At 49.4% G+C, this 24350-nt stretch overlaps 1 protein-coding gene across 4 annotated transcripts in view; it reads right to left on the bottom strand.

The window, feature by feature from the left end:
• Nucleotides 1-24350, bottom strand: part of ZZEF1 (zinc finger ZZ-type and EF-hand domain containing 1) — a 100930-nt gene that overhangs the window by 39187 nt on the left and 37393 nt on the right. For 3 of the 4 annotated variants that reach the window (XM_077893192.1, XM_077893194.1, XM_077893195.1), the window contains 17 exons: nucleotides 21689-21800; nucleotides 20431-20646; nucleotides 19095-19195; nucleotides 18416-18585; nucleotides 17744-17877; nucleotides 14642-14712; nucleotides 13630-13744; nucleotides 11186-11345; nucleotides 10017-10138; nucleotides 9792-9914; nucleotides 8897-9063; nucleotides 8735-8816; nucleotides 7739-7940; nucleotides 6613-6761; nucleotides 4852-5092; nucleotides 2555-2634; nucleotides 193-286 (listed from right to left, as the gene is read on the bottom strand). In XM_077893192.1, the coding sequence (XP_077749318.1) occupies nucleotides 193-286; nucleotides 2555-2634; nucleotides 4852-5092; nucleotides 6613-6761; nucleotides 7739-7940; nucleotides 8735-8816; nucleotides 8897-9063; nucleotides 9792-9914; nucleotides 10017-10138; nucleotides 11186-11345; nucleotides 13630-13744; nucleotides 14642-14712; nucleotides 17744-17877; nucleotides 18416-18585; nucleotides 19095-19195; nucleotides 20431-20646; nucleotides 21689-21800 (2339 nt within the window). The remainder of the gene's footprint in view (nucleotides 1-192; nucleotides 287-2554; nucleotides 2635-4851; nucleotides 5093-6612; nucleotides 6762-7738; nucleotides 7941-8734; nucleotides 8817-8896; nucleotides 9064-9791; nucleotides 9915-10016; nucleotides 10139-11185; nucleotides 11346-13629; nucleotides 13745-14641; nucleotides 14713-17743; nucleotides 17878-18415; nucleotides 18586-19094; nucleotides 19196-20430; nucleotides 20647-21688; nucleotides 21801-24350) is intronic. The other variant, XM_077893193.1, reaches the window with a different exon arrangement.

Below are 24350 nucleotides of genomic sequence, written 5' to 3'. Positions count from 1 at the left end.
GAGACAAGTGCTCTGTTTGGATCATGTTAGAAAACAGTGACTCTCTGGCATTTTCTATTTGTGACCCATCCGTAGAAACCACATCTAGCTCCTGCAGTACTTTCCATAGGTCAACACACCTTCAACTAAAATCACCCCCAAGACAGGCCTCCGGTTTCCCAGGACATGTAACAGAAGGCTCAGCACACTCACCCAGGCTCTCAGGGTTTGCCTCGGCAGCTTCTGGGCCATGCTTTTCTTCTGCCTCATTCCCCAGGTTCATCAATGACTTCTGCTTCATCTCCAGCTGGGGGGCAAAGTTGGAGCCACACGATTACACTGTGGAGGGCGGACTGCATGAGCAGCCACACAAGGACTTCAAAGCACACATCACAGAAAACTGTACAATTACTATCCCGCTGCTGAGGACATGGGGTGGAGCTGTGTGGTTTTTCCTAGAAGGAATCCAGGCTTTGAAGCAGTCTTCTTTTCAACTATGCATTGTCGGAGGCGGGGGGTGGGGGTACCCCAGATCCTATTACTTAAAAAATCATGGGGCATCTGGGAGGCTTAGTCGGTTATGCGATCAACTCTTGATTTCAACTCCGGTCATGATCTCAGGGTCGTGAGATTAAGTACCCCATCAGGCTCCGGGCTCAGCAGGGAGTTTGCTTCCTCACCCTGCTCATACTCTCCCACTCTCTCAAATAAATAAATAAATAAAATCTTAAAAAAAAAAAAAAAAAAAAGTAGAACACTGGGGCTGGAGGGGCCCTTATCTAAAGCCGACCTGGTACAGACAGAGCAGAGGAGCTCTAGAGCAGTGCAGGGGCTGACTGGGGTTCCCCACCCAGGTTGGTACACACTGGACCACAATCTGATCTCCATTCTACCCTGTGTGAGGGGACCTGTGTAAGTGAGGCTGGGCCTGCCGGGCAGTGAGCAGTGCTCCTGGTAGCAGCACAGGTGATGGTCATGCTGTGCGCCACAGTGCTCATAGCCCAAGCACAAGCCATGTGTGACGTCTGGGAGGCCAAGGTCTGAGAGAGAAGGCTGGCATCGCATTTAGCCATCAGCAGTCTGTCCTACCCTAAAGCAGAGGCACGATCTATGCTGTGCCTCGTCAACTGCCAAATTCTTCTGCTTCAAGCATCTGTGGTAGGCGGCTTTATCAGAATCTCTTTTTCTTAAACTGCTACTATTACCTTAGTGTCTCATCAACACTGCCCTGACCCTCCTTTTACCATTCTGACAACACCTTTTAGTTTCTCTCGGGAGACTCTGTCCATCTCGGTCTCCACCTACCTATCCTGTACATACTGAGCACCAACTACGTTCTCATCATTGTGGTCCCTGGTCAAGCCTCTCTGGTTCCTGGGTAAACTCATACATTAAGAAACCCCACTGCCAGTGATCTGAAGCTACCTGTACCTCTGTTTTGACATTTCTGTGAAGCACCAGCCAGTTAGATTCTTCCAGGTTCACTGACTTCTCCAGCCTGGTGTCTCAGATCACCTGTGTGGCCCCAGAACAAATTCACCCCACTCTACTCCCAGATCAAAGGCCATTTCCCCAGTCTGGTCAATGCTTCCACCAAATGGGACAAGTCACCAAACCGGGAATATGGGAAGGGTCTTGGGACACACCACCGTGCACGACTCACTCCAGCCACAGAATCTGACCATCCTACACCCCGGAGCAGCCGCTGTGCTCATCTAAGAACTGCAGCTGGTCTCCTGCTCTCAAGTTCATTGCCCATCCTCTCCATTACTTCATGACTCCTCCCCATTCCTACACAGCACTCAAGATGATTGTGAATACCGGGACCATAATGAAAATACGTAGGGATTCTTCTCCACGCTCAAGAAAAAAAATGATTCTCCTGAGTTTGATGTTCATCATTTCCATGACTTTGTATACTTTTGCTACCTACTTATATACCTAACATGACACAGATTTGGGCTGTGTGTAAACTTCACACAAGATAAAACGTATTCATGGGTTCCTCTAAGACTGGCTTCTGCTCATCTTGTGTGAGCTGACACACACACTTCACCTCTTTCACTCTCACTACAGGACAGCATCATACAAATCACCTCACATGGTAGAGTCGTATTGCACAGTAACACAACTTACTGTTTCTCTGCTCATCCTACTCATGGACATGTTCCTCCATGGCATGGCTGCCATAAGCAACGCTACAGAACTACATTTCTACAATGTAGGAAGGCCTCTCCTTGGAGACCAGCCTCACACCCGCCTAAAGCCATCAGCGCCTGCCCAGTACCTACAGCAAAATTTTCCCTCCCGGTTGAAGAGGTCCCGCAGAGTGGCCTTGGGGTTGCTAACGGGTGTTAGGGGGCTCCAGGCATGCGCCCTGTTTTCTCTGAACATTCTCAGCACTCATACCACGATTTCAAGCATCCTAAGTTATTTTAGAGCTTTTCATGTCACTGAACTTTAGTTAAAAAAAATTCCTAAAGTTATATTCTTGAGAAGAGAGCTACTTACCTTAACTGCATGAAACCATGGTGGGACAACTCAAAAAACATAAAAATCGCAAAGCACATCTTACCATCCATACTCGGATCCCATCTGCCAAGCAATACACCTGTGCAAAGTCCTCGCTCAGGGCTGTGTTGCCTCCACTGTTTACTGGGGAAAGGAGAGACGATGAGATCATACTCAGTTAATTCGGTTCAGTAGTGCAACCTACACACAAAGTAGCTTCTAAATCTCCCAACACAGAGAAATAGTCTTTCCCCTGAGGCTCATACACCACGGGTGGTACGAGGCTTGGGGGGGGCGGGGGGGGGATCAATTAAGTCACAAGTACCTGGCACAGGTTCTTTGTGTCACTGCAAACTAACTCTTTTCAAGTGAACATCTGAAATGGACATACTATTAAATGGAGTAAAATATTTAAAGTAAAAATATGAAAGTGAAAAATATTAAAAGTAAAACAAAGATTATGTGCAGGTAAAAAATAATTACTGACATGAAGAAAGTTCATAGTATAAAGTAAAAAAGACTGTTTTTGAAACCATATAAACACAAAGTTACCTATTTAAAAAAAACATACATATTAAAAACATGATGTGTGTGTGTAAATATATGTATATGTATATACACACACATCTACGATGCATATACAGCTATATATACCACACAAATATGCCCAGGTAAAAAGGCCAGGTAGATACACAGAAAAATGTTAACAGATGCACCCTTCAAATGGTCAGATTATAACTGATAATTATATTAAGCTTTCCTGTACTTTATAAGTTTCTACATGAATGGGTAATTTTTTCATGATTAGAAAAATAACAAAGTTGTCTGTTTAATAGAAAGACCTCTGAGGCCCACTCCTTACTTGGCTTGTAAAAACCAGAGGATGATACACCAGAAAAGCGTGAAGCTCTCTGCAGACCCAATGCACAGTGCGAGGGCTGCTTTCTGTGCAGGTGTGAGGTGCGGGGCTGCACCCCAGGCACTCAAACATAGCACTGAGAAGCTCAAGCAGCTCCGCCCGGCAGGACTCACAAACAGCCCTGGAACACACAGACCAGCTGTGCTTCCAAAGCCCCAGTGGCAGGTTATTCTGGAAACAACCTGTATTCAGCCAAGTGTTTCTAGTTTCCACATCAGACTGTGAGTTTCGCCCCTGAAATTAGGGATGTGATACAGGAACATAATCTGAAAAGAAGCTGGGAGCTCGCCACCAGCCAGAAACTTTCTCAGCTTTAACTCACAAGGTTTTCATCTATCTCCTGAGAGTTCCCACAGGTAAACAACAAAGACTGCAAAGGTCTCTTGCTATAATTTGATCATGAAAACATATATTGGATTTCTTTAAAAACCTGGCAGGTCAAAAAACAAAACAAAACAAAAAACCTGGCAGATCCTCCACTCCCTGGCAGAGACACACTCTTCCATAGAACACTTGTTTTCATAAACCACTCATGCCTCAATATAGGTTTTATCTGAGCAGCTTCTTCAAGGAAATAGTAAAGCTTGGGAAGCAGGATTAATGGAGATGTTTTAGAAATCAGGAAATAAACTCTGCAATGTGAGACCTAAAGACCTCAGTGGCACAGGGCAGCAATGGTCGTCACTGTAATAATTACCATCTGCTCCTCACATCTGCATCATGGAAAGAACACACACCCCGCCAAAGTGCTTGGGAAAAGCCCTATCTCATCCCTAAGTAGGGTCTATAATGTTTCCCCATGAGAGATGATGAAGAGAGAGAGGCCATCCCTCCTGTGGTTCCTGCAGCCTGCTGGCGACACGCGCGCACGTGAGTAGCAGAAGCATCTCTCTGGGGGGGATGGGAGGAACAGAAATGGTGGGGAGCTGGCTACCAACCAGGAAGCCTATAAAAGCTACAAGGCTTTAAAGCTAAGAGTGAAGATGTTTCCTTCCTTGGCTATCAGCATACTGAATCACCTAAACAACTCAGAGTTTAACCGGCATCTGTGAGAAGGGTAGAGCTTCCAACTCCCAAGTTTACAGACATAGGTACGAAGGTGCAGAGAGCTCGTTTGATCAACCTGAAGCTGCACAACTTCTAGTTTTTGCCTGAGACTATAACCCAAGTTACAGTCTCCTTCTGTTAAACTTCTGGGCAGTTTTCCACATGAATTTTGGAGAAAGAAGTGACCTGGTTAGGAAACTCAAGGCTACTTGCCATAGAGGACGATCCACTAACTATAAACTAGTCACGAATCTTCTGACTGGCAGAGTAGGACTTAACCAGATGAGGTCTACAGTTGTAGAAATGTTTGTTTTAAAATGTTCACAAAAGATAGGCTTTCTTAAAACTTAGCAACTGGCCTTCAGATCAGAAATATTCCCTGTAGTATAAGTTACCATATTTTTGCAGCTTCTCATATAAGCCTGGAGTACGACACACCAGAGCAGCAAAGGTGGCGTTCACAGCTTGATCAATAGTGGAACCAGCAACTATATCTGTCTTTGGGGCCTGTTTTCTACATGCCTGTATGAATCCTTTGAAAAGTTCTGAAAATGGCCCACAGAAGTTCTGGGCAGGGTCTGACTGTGCAAACTCAAGAAGAAAGTGGTGGCAGGGATCATCGGGGATGTTCTTGACCTGGAAAAAAACAACACATACTTTAACACAGTCATTCTAACAACAAAGCTCATGGGACACCGACTAAGCCTAAGCAGAAGGACAGTAACCAGACAGATACGTGGGTTTAAAGACAAGGCAAACCTAAATAAAGCACCTAAGAGCATGAACAATAGCGCCACTGCGGAACAGAAGGTACCCGAGGGCCAAGTGCCAGGAGGCATCGGCCCGTGCTGGGAGCTGGTGGGAGAGAGCTCCTGACAGGCTCTGGTGGTAAAGAGAAGCCTCCTGGAGGGTGTGGGCTTTGGGCTGGACCCTGAACACTGAGCAGCTCTGCCCACTGAGGAACAAAATCGTGAGCAGAAATTAGGATTTGGTGGAGATGCTGACCCAGCCTGAGGTGTAGCTGGGGAGTGGTGGGAACTAGAGGCAGAGAGGTAAGGCGAAAGGACACTGGACAGAGCTCAGCCACCACCCTGAGGAGCCCAGACTTCACCCTGTGGGCAACGGGAGCCATGAATGGTGCTTGGCGGCAGGTTAACAAGGTATTCGGTGGTTAAAAACCCCTAGTAGGTCCCAAGGTAACCTTGCACACTGCAAGTGCAGGAAGAGGGCCTGGAGGAAGATGCAGTCAGGGGAGACGGGAGGAGCTGGATGCACCCTGGGAAAGTCCATGGAGTGGCGGCCAACTGGGCAGGAGAAATGAGAACAAGATGGGGAGCCATGGTTCAGCACCAAGGAACACAGGATACACAGTGACAGCAGCGAGTGGCCAGGGAAGGGACACGTCCTGGCTTGCCACTCCTGACACAGACTACCTAATGGGAGGACAGAGGCACGGGAGTGGAGCCCAAGAAGCACCGGGGCTCCAGACAGAGGTGCAGGGAGGTTCTACACAGGTGTAACAGCACAAGAGAAGGGACAGGATAAAGTATCGGCAGCTGTGGGACAGGGGAGAGAGCCCGAGGAAAGCCTACTTTCCAGGGAGGAAGGGGATGAGGCCCAGCAAGGAGGCCAGGGTGCAGCTGGAGGAGACAGCGGGCCACAGGGAGCCAGAGCAAGGCAGGGTGTGAGGGAGCCAAACATAACAGAGCCCATGGAAGAGCCCCTGATTCTTGGCTGCCCGAGTGACGTGGCCAAGGCTAGGAGCCAGATCAGAGTGCAGGGCAGAGACGGAGACAGGGGGGACGGAACAGAGACCATAGGCAGACCTGTCCAGCCCAGGCAGGGTGCTGCTGTTCCATGGGGAACAGAAGGTGCAGCATGAACCATTAACTCAGCAGGTGCTGGGAACACACTCACTGGACCCATCCAGCGACCTAGCCAGATTTCCTGAGCACTTACTGCTCGCTGGGTCTGAACACCACTGCCAACCGGCACGTGCCACATGTGATGCGGATACCACATGAACAAGGGATGGCATGTGCCATCAGAGCACCAACAGCTGAGGGGGGTGAAGATGACGCAAACACAAGGGTTCGTCACTGGGAGCAGGAGCCATCAGCAAATAGACTGCGCTCCAAGGAGAAAGACATAAATACCTCCTTACTATCCTGGTGCAGGTGCGTGGGCCAGCTCACTGCTAATCCCAACTCTGGACTCAACTGATGCCTGAAAACAGGTTTCCACAGCGGAGAGTTCAGGACCAACGCCATTTTTGCTGGAGTCACTGCCATGTCGCCTCCAAACTCTGGAAAGAGAAGGCGGCTGGTGAGAGCCCCATGCTTTCCCTGGGACACTAAGGTTGGTGGGCCAACCAAAAGAAGGTCTCGACTATGTGGGCATCCTGCGGACGTGCAGGGTATCCACCCCCACCTGCCAGCACAGAGCTAGCTGTGCTGCTTCATGGACATGCACCCCAAATGCACCCCCACCAAGAGGGTGCCCGGAAGCGCGGCCCTACTGTGGGACAGCCTGTCACAGGCACCCCTGCAATCCCGGTCAGGTAGATGAAGGGATGTGAGGGCCACCACCAGGGAGTAACTGCAGGCTGGGCACACGTGCTCAATGATGGAGAAGTTTTTGCAATTCATAAACTTACATTTGTTCAAAAAAAAAAAAAAAGAAGAAGAAGAAGAATTAAACACCCACCCACACGTGTTTATGACTAGATAGCAAAGACTATATGGGAATATGTGAAAATGTTAAGTGTTAGCACCAGGAATGGCTCTTCTCCTTGATCTTTCTCCATTATGCAATTTCTGTATTTTCCTTTTACAGACAAAAAATCTCCAGAAATGAAATAAAACATACTAGAAAGTTTCATTCTATAGTTCTTGCTTCTTGGATGTACTTAATAACTAAGTTGAAAAAATCACTTTAAGACAAAATCCAAAAAAAACCCAAAAAAGACAAAATCCACGTTTCCGTATTTAACATAAGCATTCATGTGATTAAAGGATATACGGTTTATTCTATTTCTGCCTTCTAAATGTCACTAACAAAAAGAGATGACCGTGCTGCTAAAAACCAGCCCCTGCCCAGGCTGCGCTCCAGACAGGGGAGCCTAAGCACCCTCAGGGGTACGTGCCCAAGTGTGCGTCAAGACGCTTCAGGGCAACAGCGCTGAGCAGACGCCGTGCAGGGTCTGGTGCACAGGGCCTGCAAGGGCGCCCTGTACACGCCTCCACCCTGCCCTTGTGTGGAGCCAACGCGCCTGAGACTCACGGTGCGCAGACTTGAGCGCCATGCACTGGGCAGCGAGGCGTCCCATCAGCCGGCAAACGAGCAGCTGTAAATCCAGGGCCCAGGACACGGCCACATCGGGCAGGCCATAGGCGGTGACGGTGAATTTGTAACCCCACTCATTGTTACTGCTGTCAGAGTGAAAGAGGAACTGCAGCCGGGGGCCAGCCTTGAAGATCACTTTCTAGAGACAAGCACAAAAGCCATGAAGTGGAACGCACCGGAGAGGCGCACCCGCAGCAGCAAGCACATCCTTCAAGATTCAATCATTCTATGTTTACACCCGGTCTGCCTTCCAGCCGCACTGTCTCAGCTTGCCCACCCTGCTGAGAGAAGGAGGGATGGACGAAGGAGCAGCTGAAACAGTCCACGATGGCACCGCGTGAAGCAGCAGTTGTGGCAGTTCTGTCACCTGTGGACACCCACCTGTCCACTCCCGCTCATCCAGGAACAGGGCTTGTGTCCCCCTGCTGCTCCCCGCCAAGATCACCAATGGCAGAGTGCACCAACAGCAGGGAGTGGCACTTGGCTCCGTGTCCTGGAGACCTGGCAGGCCTCAAGTGGGCACTGCTGGCCCCCCACATACTGGGGGCCCCCTGGGCCCGGCCCTTCCACACTAAGGGCCACTACTCCCCCATTCACACTGGGCACTGCAACACAAACCAGGGATTGGTCAATGTTCCTGTAAACAACCAGACAGGAAGTCATTAGACCCCTGGGGCCATCTGGTCTCTGCAGTGACCATTCAAGTTGGCCCCAGAGTGCCCGAGCAGCGAGATGACACATCAAGGGAATGGAGATAACTGTATCTACAAGACAAGTGGCTGGCAGTCCTGTACGAACCGACATCAGCTCTTCCTTTTACCAAAGTGCGACAGAAATGGTTCCCTCGTGGACCATGCCCCACCCCCGGGGACCAACGGCGAGGAGAGCCAGTGCAGAGGGGCAGGCATCACTGGTGCTGGGCGCACCACTCACCCTGGGCCACTTCTCAGTGCCAACTTTGGTGTCATAGCGTGTTTTCCCGCCTCTAGCGTCAGTGAACTCCAAATAATCGTACCTGGGGAGGCATAATGTCTGTCACTGTCCTCCTCTCGCTTTCACCCACTGTGGCTCAGGGAGAGAACACGTGAGTCTTACCTCTTCTCAGTCTCACAGCGCTCATCAAATTCTACCTCAAAGTAGGTTGCCCCAGGGCTGATGAAGACAGACACCTCATGGCAATTGTTCTCATAGTTGTGGGCAGACTCCTTGGTCCAGGTGTGTAATACCACAGGACACTCCTGCTGCCAAGTGTCTTCATCGAGCTACACACACAAATGAGTCAAGAAGGCAAGCTCCCGTCACTCTGTGTGGGCCACAGAGAAAACCGTGCTTGCATCAGCACTATGGACAGGCAGCCCAGACATGGGACGCAGATGGTCACACGGGCTAGCAGCCGCCCCACTGCTCCGTCTGCATACACAGCTCAATGCACACTGAACCCTTGGCAGGGGACACTGGGCTCCGCAGCACACGACAGGATCCCCAGAGTGAGCTCCTGGTTCTGGCCATGACTGAGCTATTTCTTTAAATCATCACAGTCATGAATTTCCAAATTTCAGTGGAAAAAACACTGAATTTTGGACCCTGGCAAATCTGACCCCATCATCTCCCCTGTCCACTTTGAGTCCTTGCTCTTATACCTTTACAACAACAGGCTTTACAGCTTATGCCCTTTCTATTCCCACACAGTTGTCTGAGACTCAAAGATAGCAAAGAATCTCTGTACCCTGGATCCTTTTAGTTTGTCTTTCGCCATATATTCTCTTTTCTGGACTTCAATCTGGTCATTCGCTACATGGTTTCACACACATTCATGCACCGTAAGAGAAGACAGACCTCCACATGGCTTCCATCCTAACGCTGACCACGCCGGTCAGCTCGGGCTGTCGCTGCCCCGTGCCAGCAAACCCCTGCTAGAACTCGGGGGCTCCCAAGCCAACCGCTCTGGGTCTGCACTGCGCTGTACAGGTCACTCAGACACCCGGGTTACCTTGTCTGGCGCTCCTGTGGGGTCCGCGCAGAGCTGCTTTAACAGTTCTGTCAGTGTACTGAACTCTCTCAGGAGTGCACAGTGTGAAATGTCTAAAGTGCAAAAGTCCAGCAGGAAGATCACCTGGGGGGAGATTGACAAGGCACTCAGCATCTGCCTCAGGCTCTGCCTGGGGCCAGAGGTCACCACTTCTCCTCCCGCACAAAGGCTGTCGCCGCATCTTACCAGTTGACGAGCTGCCATCGAAAACACTGAATTACACAGTTTCTCTACAATGGTTTGTCCACTATACTGTGACAAAAGGGATTCCAGAATCACTCTCGTGCTTGCCACAAACTGTCCCACATCTATCAAGACATAAAGACAGTAATTAACATGATAGGTGGTGAAAAACACCACTGGCTTGGTCATCCTCGAGGACAAAACTGGAGAGGGTCCCAGACCAAGGACCATGTGAGAAAGACCTTGGGACCACGAAGGGTCACAGATCGGTTTTCCTCTGGGAGGAAAGGAGTGCAAATCTCTTGGTCTTTGCTACTTTGGGATGAGGCAGAGAGCACAGCCCTTGTGTAGGTGAAGCTGTCGGCTGAGCGGCCCGGTGGCCAGGCTGGGGGCTCCCTGTGCTCACAGGGGCCCGTGTTCAGCGGGCAGCCCACAGGCCGAGCCACAGGAGCCAGGGCTCGGCGCCGTCAGCCGGTGTCACACTACTGAGACTAAATGTGATGGGATTTCCCACCTGTGCAGCTCTCAGAACCTGAGAAAGGTCACAGAACTTTCTGTGGCTTTACCGGACATGAGTATGAGGATTTTCCGGCTCTGAAAAGACCAAAGCAGTGCTCACCTATACTTTAGATTTTATTTTTTTATTTTTTTAAAGATTTTATTTCTTTATTCATAAAAGATACAGAAGAAGAGACAGAAAAGCAGAGACACAGGCAGAGAAGATAAGCAGGCTCCATGCAGGGAGCCCGACATGGGACTCGATCCCGGGTCTCCAGGATTACACCCTGGGCTGAAGGCAGCACTAAACCGCTAAGCCACCTGGGCTGCCCTACCTTAGATTTTAAAAGAAAAGACTTTCTTTTTTTGGATAAGTCGATAGAGCTGGGATGACAGGCTCTAGTGAAGAGTGTGGCATTCCCCTCCACGTGCTGCATCCCCTCCGGCTGTGAAGTGACCCGACCTCATGATGAAACTCCTAGGCTGATCACAGTCAGCAGAACACTCTGGGCAAAAACACATGTACAGCTTCCCATTTTAGGAAGAAAAAACATCCCAGAGACATAGAAGAGCAAACCCCATGTGCACCGCATGCACGAGGCATTAAAGGAGAAAGCCACGCCCATACACCTCTCTGTGCTGGTGGGTTCATGACGCCAGGTGCTGACACTCACACTGGTCAATGAGGTGGGCGGCGAGACCCCGGGCTCCCGCGTCGGTGCTCTTCAGCTGCAGGTAGCACCAGGAGAGCAGGCTGCCCTGGACGGCCCAGAACAGGGAGAAGAGCACGGAGCCGGGCTGTCCCTGGGCCGTGGTAAGCAGCAGGAGCTCACACTACGAGGAAGGAGACAGAGAGAGAGCATTTACAGCAAGGCCTTCACAGGATGCAGGCACGGGCTCCTGACCCACGGCCATCCAAGGGAGCGGGGATGGGAAGAAGGGATGGAGAGGGCGTGCAGGAGCCCTGTCACCCCCCATGCCCTGGAGGCCTCCCAGATGGCCTGCGCTGCCTGCGTCCTCCTCTTCCACCCCTTGGGGGCTCGTCCCACAGTTACCTCCTCCCTCTTCCACCTGCAAGCCCCCTTTCTCTCTGGCTCCAGCCGCAACCACCCCACCTTTAAAGTCCTTCCACATCCTCCGTGACTCTCCCACTATCAGCTTCTCTCTCCTGAAGCTCTCTCCAGAGCCACCTGACCTCGGTGGGAAATTCTTACACAAAAGAACCACGGAATACATTCCTACCACAATTTCCGCTTAACCGCCCCCACCTGGAAACAATCTAATTACCCCTCCAAAGTAAACCAGGTTCGCCATGGCAGGTGTAGGGAGCCCTGAGTGCCAGCGACAGGTCAGCACGGACAAGCCTCAAAAAGCACCGTGGAGTGCAAACAGCACGTCCCCAAAGACTGTGTACCCTGTGACCCCGTGGACCTGACACCAGGCAAAATCAGCCTGCAATGCAGGAAACACTCGAGAGAACAGGTCCAGATAAATTGGAGGGGTGGCTGCCGCCGGGAGGAAGGAGGGTGAGCTGCAGGCAGGCATGTAGCTAGCCAGGTGGTTCCCTGCACCGTCTGTAGGTCCTACTCTCCTGTACATGAGCTCCATCCCACCAAGACACCTGCGGCTGCTGTGCATTAGCCCTTCCCTCCTGGCCACCCCCCTGCTGCCGCTTGCTGACCCGGTTCCCCAAGGCCACCGCTCCCACCCAGAGCACACAACCTCAGTACCTGACCATGAGATCAGTGGCTCTCCCATCACTGTGCCTCCCGAGACTCCTTTTTCCTGAGACTTGCGGCTCCCAGGAAGCCTTGCTGCCCTCCTGCCTTTCCAGTGAGATGGTCCTCGGATGCCCACAGGTGAGGAGGGGCCCCAGCTGTGGCTTTGAATCTTAGCCGGTGGTCAGTAGCTGCCAGACGCGTAGCACTGAGTCCACTCTTGAGCACCCAGAGCTCCCGCCACCTGGAGGCCCCCAGAGCCGCCAAGTCAGCCTATCTCAAGTTGGCCCACAGTCATCCTCCTCTGCAAACACCCGGCTCTCCCCGTCTTGTCACTGGCCTTATGCACACGTGCAAGTACGGGAGGTGGCCTAAATACAGATGGGGCTAATGGGACACAGAGTTTCAAAGAAGATAGAGATGGAACAGTATGGAGACAAGACCGGATGCAAAGTCACTAGAGCCCTGAGTGACAGCAGCCATAGAGCACTCCGCACAAGTGAAGCTGATGCAGCACGGCACCCTAAAGGACGCGGGTGTTACGGTGGGACAGAGACCACCCTGGACTGAAAGCCATATGAAGTGGCCAGCCTGTAGGGTGACCCTGGCAAACGACACGCTGGTGCACTCAAAGATGTCTCTCCAAGAGCAAAGTAGCCAGAATGAATGAAACTGTGTCTCTGGTGGCACCTGAAAGCAGGAAAGCACTAAAACCAAGACCAAGACTCAAAGTTCAGCCACAGGAAAAGTTCTGTCATCCAAAGCCTCAAGGGTGTCGTCTGTCCCCATGTCACACATCCCCTGGCCACGGGGGTCCTGTCCTGTCAGAGTCCCGGGCATGTGCGCTAGAACACAGACCCCTAATCCCATCTCCAGAAGTTCTACACCAGGAGCCCGGGCCGGGCCCTTGAAACCCAAATTTCTGTCCAAATACACCAGCTGATTTGGATCCAGATGACACATGGACTACATCTTGAGAAACAATCCTTCATGTTAAAAAGAATAAAGTAACAATTTGGAAATCTCATTACCACAGAAGAAAAGACACCATCTCTCCAGACTTGATTTACCTGAGGATTTACTAAGCAATCTTACACTTTCCTCAGAACTCATACCACAGACACACGCCCAAACGTCGGGCTCCGTAGCCATACCACAGACCCCCTCGTCTTCCGCACAGAAGTCTCCACGAGCGTCCACACATCTACTGCTCACTGGTGACCACAGAACAGGCCAGCGTGCCTCACTCACCACCAGAGCGGGAGAGGAGCCGCGGTGGGCTGAGGAGCATCAGTGCCCATCCGTCACGGCTGTGGGGACAAAGCTACATCCACACTGTGACTGATCACCAGACCACGAGGTGAAGGAGGAAGGACGGAAGCAGAGCTGCCCCCAGTTACCTCTCGAGCAGCAACGGACAGGAGGGTGCTCATGACGGCCAGAACTTCGCTGCTGTTCATGTCAGCCAGGTCACCTTTCTCAGGCAAGAGCAGAAGACCACCTGGATCCTTGTCACTGCAAGTACACACATCTGTCAGGACACCTTGTTCAGGGAGGCGTTTTCACACTTTTACCTCAAAAAAAGTTATTTTTTATTCCAAAAAAGAACCTAGAGCAGGATTTCAGTGCCAGTTCTCAGGAAGGTGAGGGGTCTGGGTCAGGAAAAGGCCACATCCCAGCAGGGTCTATGCCACCCTCTGTCCCCATGTCCCTAATAAGCAAAGCCCGTAAACCCTCAAGTCCTAGGAGGAGATTCTGAGAAGTCAATCTGATGAACCTTGACTGCGAGCAAGACGTCATGCTGGCTAACATGACAACCCAGGCTGAACCTCCTCTGTCTCCAAACGCCCTCCACAAGAGCTCCGCAGCTCTCTCTCGGCCCTCGACCCACAAGTCCAGGCACCCTTCAACAGCCCTCACATGGCCCTCCAGTCTGCTCTTGCACCAGCTACAGGCAGAGGTGCAGACAGTAGCCTGGGCAATTAGTTCCCTCCTTCTTCAAGAACCTATTCCTGCGGTACCACAGCCTACATGCCCATTGGCTGCTTTGCTAGCCAGAGCTCGTACAAATCTCCAAGTCAGCCCCTTTCCTTCCTTTGCTCGACTACCCTTCTGTGCATCTGGGTTTTCAGACCTGGGTAGAGGACTGCAACTCCTCTGGCTTCAGTTTGTGTCTTCAGACATCACTTAGAATCTGAAGTGCTCAGAGATCCTCAGCGAGTTCTATTCCAAACGGTCTCATGAGGACTGGGACTTGAATTAAACTCCTGACAAGATTATTTTAGTTCTAGTCATCGCTGTGACTGGTGGTAGCTCACTCTAGAAACCTGGCTGAGCAAACAGGAGGGACAGCTAAAGAAAACTCTGCAAAGATCTGAGCTATTACACAACCTAAAACAACGATGAACTTACCTGAAATAGGTGCATAGTGACTGGAAAGTGAGCTGCTGGGACTGCTTGTGTTCCTGCTCGGTGACATTCTTCTAGAAAACAAGGAAGAGCATGATCAGGGGATCTGCTCCACAACACTCCAGAGAGTGGGGCAGCACGCACTGGCCACTGTTCCCAAGTGAGAGGAAAGCTGGAGTGGGCACATGCTTCATGGCGCTAGCTAAGAGCAGCCTGGTGCTCGGTGGGAGCACCTGTCTAAACAAGGCATCAGGTTGACTTCTGTTCACTGCCAAAGCTACCATTTCCAAGCTTTCCTGCTGGAAATCTTGATGCCAACGCTAAGATGTGTGCTTTCCGTCACTGGGTATGGTGTCGCAAGAGGAAAGGGCAGGGGTGTTTCTTGTGAGTTTTCTCTTGGTTTTTAAATAGATCAAAGCTTTCCCTCCACAAGCCAGAGCAGCCTGTGAGGACAGTTAACAGGAATCACATTCTGACAAGGCTACTGGGCTACTAGAGGGCACTTTCTGAATTCCATGAATGCACTGAACATGAACTGTTAGGTAAGGTGGTGGATTTCCAGAGACCTGAGCCCCGGGGCCCATCTGCATAGCCGTTCAGTCATCAGCATGAATCGGGAGGACCCTGACCACTGCCATCAGCAGGGAGAGGCCAGGGAAAGTGACAGGGCTTCTCCACTAACAGAAGCGTCACATGAGAGGCTATATGTCCATTCCTTTTCTGTGTGGAACACATCCTAGCCAAACCTATCATAGCTCAGCAGCCTGGTAAACAAGTCCGATGGAGTCCCACCCATAGTCCAGGGCACGGGCAGGCCACTGATGCTGTCCAACATCATGGCTCCATGTGAAAACTGATCCTCCAGGCTGATGTACAAACCCTGCAGAGCACTGAAAACCCCCCAAGATCCTTCCTCCTCTCAGGAACCACCTGCAATCACTTGCCCCATCATGATTCTCCTCTAAAAGTGGAATGCATCTTGGGCAGCCCTGGTGGCTCAGCAGTTTAGTGCTGCCTTCAGCCCTGGAGACCTGGGATCGAGTCCCATGTTGGGCTCCCTGCTCAGTGAGGAGTCTGCTTCTCCCTCTGCCTGTGTCTCTGCCTGTCTCTCTCTCTCTCTCTGTGTCTCTCATGAATAAATAAAATCTTAAAAAAAAAAAAAAAGTGGAACACATCTGCGTTTTTTTCCTTGTGGCAGGTGTCCCCAGCTGGGCTGTAGGCCTCGGGCACCAGAGGCCACATTTTATGCTATTGATCCCTCCTTTATTTCTTTCTACACATCCCACAGATCACTTTATTACACTTGTTAATTAGCTGTTGCATTTAGAAATGATTTTTCTTTTTTTTTTAGAAATGCTTTTTAAAAATGCTGTATCTAGTTTTCTTCATCAAACTCTTACCAGTAATTCAACTGCTGGCTTGTCTACAGACAATAAAAAATAATCTATAACTGTATCACCTATAAAGAATTATTTCTTTTATCATTTCCAACTGGTATGTTTAAAATTTCTCTTCCTTGAGGTGCCTGGGTAGCCCAGTTGGTTGAGCCTGCTTTCAACTCAGGTTCATGATCTCAGGGTCCTGGGCAGCCCTGGTGGCTCAGCAGTTTAGTGCCGCCTTCAGCCCAGGGTCTGGTCCTAGAGAACCGGGATCAAGTCCCACGTCAGGCTCCCTGCTCAGTGGGGAGTCTGCTTCTCCCTCTCCTCCCCACTTGTGCTTTCTCCTACCATCTGTTTTTTAAAAAATTTCTTTTCCTTGTCCTACCGCACTGGCCAGACCCTCTAATATGACATCATGGAGAAGCAGCGGCCAGTAAAAATCCTGTCTGCTTCCTCATTTTGAAAGAGATGCTTCTAGTGGCCCACTCACCCAGTATATAATTTATTAAAGGTCTGGGGTTCATGTCCTCTACCGGTTGAGGGAGTCCCTTTCTTTCTGTTTTGGGTTTGCCAATGGTTTTACAGTTCTAATCACCCACAGAATTTAATCTTATTTAAATGTTTTATTTACTGACATAACTTCTTCCTCTGACTTCATTTACTAATTTTTAACCTTAAACCACCCTTGTGTTCCTAGGGTAAATTCAACTCTGTCAGGACTTTGTATTTTACTGAAGTGGTTTACTAATATTTTGTTAGTTTTTTCTAACTATGTTTACAAGTAAGACTGGCCTGTAATTCTGCTTCCTTGCTACTCTTTATGTTTCCCTGTGTTGCACCATCACTGGAACGCCAGGAACTCTGAATCTCCCTGACCTAGAAGTTTTCAGTGTGGTTTAGTGAGAGAAATTTTTAAGTTTTTATTTTTTTAAATAATTTGAGAGATAAAGAGAAACAGAGAACACACGTACCCAAATGCATGGAGGGGGAGGGCAGGGAGAGGCACAACCAGACTCCAGGCTGAGCACAGAGCCCAACCGCAGAGAAAATTCTCCTTGTCTTACATTATCATTAATTATCTTTTTCCATGTATCCCACTCATTTTTCACACAGAAATACTGCCTTCCGAATGAAAACCCTGGATCTTTGTACAGGCTAATCCACTTGGTAACATAATGCTTATAAATACCGAAAGCATATTTTACCGCCACTACTAATGTCTGAGTGATGAGGAGACGGTGTCTGCAAGGGCTGCATTTCATGACAGATATAATCTGAAATATTTATGAAGAGGTCAGGGATGGACTCTGAAATAATATTGGGGGAAGGGCAGGGAGAGCGTGGAAGACCCAGATCACAGATGAACAAAATTAGCCCAAGTTTACAATCTAAGTGATGGGTACACATAGGGCAGGAGGTATTGTATTTACTCTAGTTTTGTATTTTAGATTTCCCCACAATAAAAGATGAAAATGTTAAAAAGAATGCTTGTTGCAGGCAAATCACTAAAAGGGTGGAGACTGCACCCCGCTGTGGGAGCACAGGCTCTGACCTGCCATCCCCTCCTGCAGGGCGGTACTAGGTCCTCAGGGGTCTGTGTCCCACACTGCTCCACACATAGTGAGTATTACATACACATCTGGAAAACTGAAACTGAGGAGATACTTAGAGAAAATGAAGATGACTAATACATGTCATCCCCCAGACTTGTGATGCAAATGGTTACCATCATGGTGAAGAGATGGCTCCTCCGGCTCTGTCGATCAGGAAAAAAGACGGCAGCCCCACTGAGAAGGGTGTTCCTGACTTCTTGTTTTAATGTTTCCATGGGCACAGAGTCTCCGTCCACCCTATCCACCACTGAGGAAAATGAATAATGGACTCAGCTTTAATATTTCCCATCTACTCACTTTCAACACACACACGTGCTTTAAGTTGCCCACAAACTCCCTACTCCCTGTCGTGCAGAGAATGGTACCTCTGCACGGCAAGGCGGTATCAGGAAACCACACTCAACTAACACAGCGACCGCACGTGCCAGGTTTCCTCTCATTATTTCCCTGTCCCTTTGAGACACGACCCAGCACAGCCCTGAAAGTGCTGTCACGTGGCCAGGTGTGTGATCCCTGCTCATCCTTACCCTCTGCCCTCCACCCAGCCCAGTGTCTTCACGACAGTCAATACTCTCTGGGTGACACACCCGTGTGTCAGAACCCAGGAGATAGAGTCATTAACGAGTGAATTCTCGGACAACTCACAACAAGATTCAAAAAAACACTCATTTCCCAAACCAGGGATCCCTCTCCTGGGTCTGTGTGATCACAGGACCCCTGTTCTCACAGCAAGAGGCCTGGAAGGCTGCCAGCACACAGTCTCATTCAAGAAGCCCAGTCCCTACCGTCGCATAAGTGTGCGTGGAGTTCCTTGGCAGCCCCCGCCCCTCCAGGGCTTTGCCGGGGAGCCTTGGCCTCCTCGGGGGTGGCTGGCCCGTCTCTCTGCAGCACTGACAAGCAGCTCTGCAGGAGCCGCAGAAGCAGGGTCTGGGCACAGATGCATTCTTCCCTCGGGCTACAAAGACAAAGGGTATCAGAGGGCAAAGAGGCAGGCTGCTTTTACCCTCCCAAGCCAGCAGCTAAGAAGGCTCTCCTCCACATGTCAGCACCGTACAAACAATGCCAACAAGAGGAAGAGAGGCAGGATGCAAAAAAGGACATCTTGGTAGGTAGAGTCTGAACACACAGACCTGACGGCCTCTGTCCACAGTGGGGCAGAGACACGCATTTCTGACCCTATGTCCTCATCTATAAAATGAGGGTACTATCACAATCCCTGACCTGCTTTCCCCACCAGGTTGTGATGGGAATCAGATGACAAAATGTTTGCAGAAACACTGGCCAAAGTACATTACAGAAACGTGAGCTGTTACCTTTAATAATAACCAATTCTTTCAAATGAAAACAATATAAACTAGTGAGAAGTCTAAAAATCTTGGAAGAAAAAACTACCTATGTAGAATGTAAAACAGTATTTTCACTTTTGTTTATATGATTATCACCTTATAACAAATTCTGACCTACTTTTGCTTTAATTTACTATAAAAATTCCAGAAGATCTGCAAATCAAGACCCGCGAAGTCCAGAAAAGATTTATATTTTAAGCCACTTTCCTTCTGCTGCACCTAAAAAATTAGAAAAAACAGAAAAAATACAATGAAAAATGCGCTCAGAGAAATATTGTAATGGCTCATCTACTCCTCGATGTGACCGGGTGAGGCAGCGCCACACATGCAGAATTCCCATTAGCCAGTACTAACGCTTCCCAACTCAGGAGCACCTGAACAACTACTCCTGGTGTGAAACTTTCCACAAGACCTGTGTGTGTGTGTGCGCGCGCGCACGCACGCGCACACATATATGTAAGAACACATGTGTAAATGTATGCACACACACACATACCCAGGAAGGCTCCCTGACCACCATACCCAGAGTGCCAGTGAGATTACACAGCATGCACTCTGACCCCTGGCTGCATGAGTCCTGCTCCAGCGTACCCGCAGCTCCAAACATCCCCACCACTCGCTCATTTATGTGTTCTGCTGCCACCGGAGAACTTGAATAACAGACCAAGCACACCAAAGGTAAACTGAGTCACAGCCCCCAAACACACCCTGACGAGTGCAAGAGGTTAAGTCGTGTTCTTCACGGTGACAATGGCAAGAAGCTTCCCTGGAGCAATTGGTCACTGTGTTTTCATGAGTGAGTCTACAAGTCAGCATCAGAAACAACTGGTTTTAAATCCTGACATTTTGGTACCTTTATTGAACAAACCATTCACCTGCATTTCAGAAATAATTCTCCTAGTACTTAAAGGAGACAGGAATCCCATAAACTTGCTTTGTGGGATCCCTGGGTGGCGCAGCGGTTTGGCGCCTGCCTCTGGCCCAGGGCGCGATCCTGGAGACCCTGGATCGAATCCCACATCGGGCTCCCGGGGCATGGAGCCTGCTTCTCCCTCTGCCTGTGTCTCTGCCTCTCTCTCTCTCTCTCTGTAACTATCATAAATAAATAAAAATTAAAAAAATAAAAAAATAAAAAAATAAACTTGCTTTGTGTCCCTAGTCTACCTCTGGCAATCACAGTTGGGGTCTCTACGGTTGTCTGTAGTCTATTGTAGGAAGCCTCCCAGGGACACCATATGCCTTCATTGGTCCTTGATTCACTGACCCCCTTGGTGGCCAGCACCTCACTCCCCTGCTCTTCCAACATCATCACAGCAGCACGACGTTCACACCGCATGCTTCAAAAGGCCAGCTTTCACCGGTGGCTGTTTATTCCCTCAATGCCACCATTAGTTTTCCCCAAAGAACAAGGTTCAATAACTGAGGAAAAAAATAAATAACTGAGGAAACACTACCAGGTCATGGGCAAGCTGCTGAGTGAACTGAAGCGTCCTGAGGAGTAGCGTGGTCCCGCAGACACTCTCCTCCCCATCCTTTCTGCAGTGGGCACAGACAATGTGCTGCTCCGCTTCCACTCGCATTGGCCGGACATACCCGCTGATGCTGAGACCTTGCACTCCCAAGCGCTCTGCCGACTCCTGACGGGTGCAGAGGAACTTCACCATCAAATACTAGGGAGGACAGAGAGATTTAAGGAGGACTCAGAAGCTGGAATACGAATGGAAGAGAGATAAACGCCCTTCTGGGAAGGTCCCCTGAGGACTTTAATAATTAGGTTCCACTCTCCCTAGCAGGGGGCACAAAACAGAAACCCAACATCTCAACAAACAGAAAAAAGAAGTCGTGCTGAATCATGTCAGGCTTTGGGAAAGATCACAACAGGAAAAACAGCATTACTCCCTCTTCGCGGCATAGGGTAAGACAGGATGAATCAGAGACATACATCTGCTCTGTGGCCCAGTCATTTTGAAACAGAAACCAGGTATGTGGTAAAAACAGTCGACAAATGCCCTAAGGAAGCCCCCAACTAATATACAATACAACAATACAGTAATACAACCATAGCCCAGGACACAGACTTGTCCGCTCAAAGCCAAAACCATTTTAAAGCCCGACTTCCGTGCAAACTCTCTGCGTCTTGCAGTAGAAGCTCCTTTGTCAAGAGCCATTCAGACTCCACTACTCGAAGGTATAAATATTTACTGAACACCTACTACATATGAGCCCTAAAGATAGTTCTTATTTCTCTTATACTGAAGCTTCTAAGATTTACACTAAGGGTTAAAAAAATGAAGTAGCCGGATAATCACTGCTCCTTTCACAACCATGGAGACAATCTCTCGTGCGCTTAGGCCAGTGTGCTTTCTGCTTCCCAGCTGCAGACACCCTACCCCACACTCTCAGCCTGGCTGTGGGTGGGGACTTCATCGACTTTCAACACTTGGGAGCACACCACCTTTCCCAGGAAGCCTCCCCTAGTAAGCTCTGGGTGCAGTAAGACTCTCCTCCTCTGGGCCGTGACAGCCCCGTACATCCCTGTATGTGGCGTCTCATCCATCTGTGTCCCCGTGAGGGGCACAGTCATGGCCAATTTGGCTCTAGGGCTCTGGGGCTGGCACGGGGCTGGCACATGCTAACCACTCCATAAACACGGACAGAAATAAAAGCAGGGAGTGGGCAAATGAGTGAAGGCCAAAACTCACTAATGCTTACTTTGGCAACTCTGCACTGCTGCAACTTGACATCTGCTTCATCCCATTCTTCTTCTAGCTCAAACCAGCCAATAGGGTCATCCTCGCCAAGGTCATCAGCTGAGCAACCAACCCTGTAAACACAATGGTAATCACAAAACATTTTCCTATTTCTATACTTCTCAAGGGTTTAACAAATAAAGCAGCATCTGAGTGGCACTAAACTGTATGTGTGGCCTACAGTTAACAACCAGGGACGGGTTGTGGCACCTGGTGCCTCTAAGTGTGTGAAGTAGTTGGTGGTGATCCCCTCCCCATCCCTCAGCCTCCTTATCCGTGACATGGGAACCAGCACCAGTGCCAAATATAATCTAGGAACTAAAGAGTAAGTCTGTTTCTCTAGATAGCTGGCATATTTGAAGAATGAGACACGAAACCAAGGTATCGGAGATGAGCAACTCAGGAGGAAGGAACAATGCAACAACCACTGTGTGCTTCTAGAAGTATCCAAAGGAGAGGCAGGTTCTGTCGTTTTCTTTCCCTAGGTCTGGCTACTACATGGACGATGAGCCTGAGGTTCGGTACACTTGCAACAACTGGAGGGTAAAAGCCAGGGAGCGTTCAGATCCTATAACTCCAAAAAAGGAAACTGTCAGCCTCCAATTTTTTTCCTGTTCCTTAAAAGGTCCTTCCAGGGAAGCTAAAGGGAGCACAACTCCAGCCACTTCTGTTTACAAACCAGACATTTGAATTGTACTCCCTTTTCAGGAATTAAGTAACCAAAGGAGAAAAAGGCAGTCTTTTCAAGTCACATCTCTAAAACTTTCCAGTACTTAGCCTGTAATATAGCTAGCAAGCTAGCTACACGTGTGTGTTCTGTGAGGACGAGCTAACACGGGCATGCATGGCAAGAAGAGGTAAAGATTAAGGTCCTGAGTAGGTTCTGTAGCAGGGAGAAAAAAATGTTCTCCTCTTACCATAAAAATTTCATGACATAATTAATCCTAAAAACCAATAGCACAGGTAGTATTCTGTTCTAACCCAAAACCATTTCATCAATATCACATTGGAAGATTTTTAAATTTGCTCTGTGGCAGCCATTAAGAAACTCTTTCAGAGAGAGAGAGACAGCTGGCTAGAGTCAGAGAGCACAGAGAAGCATCCTTGTTCACTACACCACACAGCAGGCAGAGGGCAGAAAAGAGAACTTCACCCTCCTAAGTATGCACATTGCCAGTGGGCACAGGGGCAAGCTGACTTACCCACATCTGGCCAGAAGAACAGAAAAGAAAAGAAAAAGGAAGAAGATAGGTACATGTACATTAACATTTTGATCTGCAAACTGGAGAGAGATTGATACCATGCAGGCCAACCAGACTAAGATTTCAGAGCAGTGCAGGCTGGAGCCAGAAGCTAAAATCAGCAAGGGAGTAGTGAATAGGCCTACATCTAGGGTAAAAGAAAGACCTACATAAGGGGTGAAAGATCTTATTTAACAGCAGGTTTAGGGAAAAAAAAAAACTTATTTTAATATGTTCCAAGAATAGGACAGAGCTGCTTAAAAACAAGTGTAATTTCTAGTTATCATCATCAAAAAAAGGGGGGGTACCTTTTGAAAAATCATATACATATATGGTGGGGAGGAAGATTTTAGGAGGAAGGGGACTTGTTCAAGTTCAGTTAGAGGCCTAGAATTAACAGTAGTGATCAACTGAACATAATCTAACCGCTGAAGGGCAGTGAGTTCTCCAGCAGGAAGGGGATTCCAGAGGCTGAGCAACCATCTGTCAGGAATGCCACCAAACCAAGTCCAGCAGACAGAGAGAGTTGTTCTAGATCCATGCTATTCAAAGTGTGGTCCACGGGTGGGGAACGCCATCACCCAAGAGCTTCTTACCAGAGTCTCCACCCAGAACTACCAATCAGGATCCATGTTGAACACAGTCCTTGGGGACGTGTACACGGTGCTTGGCAACACAGTTCTGGATGACAGTTAAGGGCCTCTGGTAGCTTAGCACCCCATCACCCAAGACAAGTCTGGGGCTCAGCTCTGTTAACTCACTGCTAGGAATGAGGGGGGCAAGGCTGCCCGAGGCTCACCAATGACCTCTGGGCTGAACTGGGCAGGTCCACTTGCAGACTTTATCCACCTGAGCCTGGGTAGCATGTGATACTGCTGCCCACTCTCTTCCTTTAGCATCACTGCCCTTGGCTTTGGGATGACACACAGGGGCCTCCCTGCTGCCTGTCAGCATGCTGAGCTATAGGGTCTCTCTTCTCTCCCAGGCCACATACTCTTCCAGAATCATCTAACTCACTTAAATCATCCTTTAAATGTCTCTCCTGTTGGTACGTTTCATACCTCTTCCCAGCTCCAACGCACATGTCCAATGAGCTGCCAAGTACCTCAAAGTCTGCTGAGACCTCAAGTTCAACAGAACCAACATAGAGCTCATCAGCTTCCCCAAAGACTGTTTTCCCAAGTCATTTTCTATAGAGAAGGACACTCCCAGTGGCCTCACCTGCCTAGTCCTAAGTCCCTGGCTCTCCCGGTGCCTGCGGCATCCTTACTCCTCTGCTCTACACTCAGTCACCTTCTGGTGGTCTCTCACTGGGCCACCACCTCCCCATCACTGACAGTGCTGCTCTGGTGAGGTGACCCCTGCCTCTGGCTGCCCCCTCCT

The sequence above is a fragment of the Canis aureus genome, chromosome 3 (genome assembly GCF_053574225.1).
Source record: "Canis aureus isolate CA01 chromosome 3, VMU_Caureus_v.1.0, whole genome shotgun sequence".
Lineage (NCBI taxonomy): Eukaryota > Metazoa > Chordata > Mammalia > Carnivora > Canidae > Canis > Canis aureus.
Note: the sequence above shows the minus strand (reverse complement) of the source record. Positions and strands in the feature narration are given on the sequence as shown.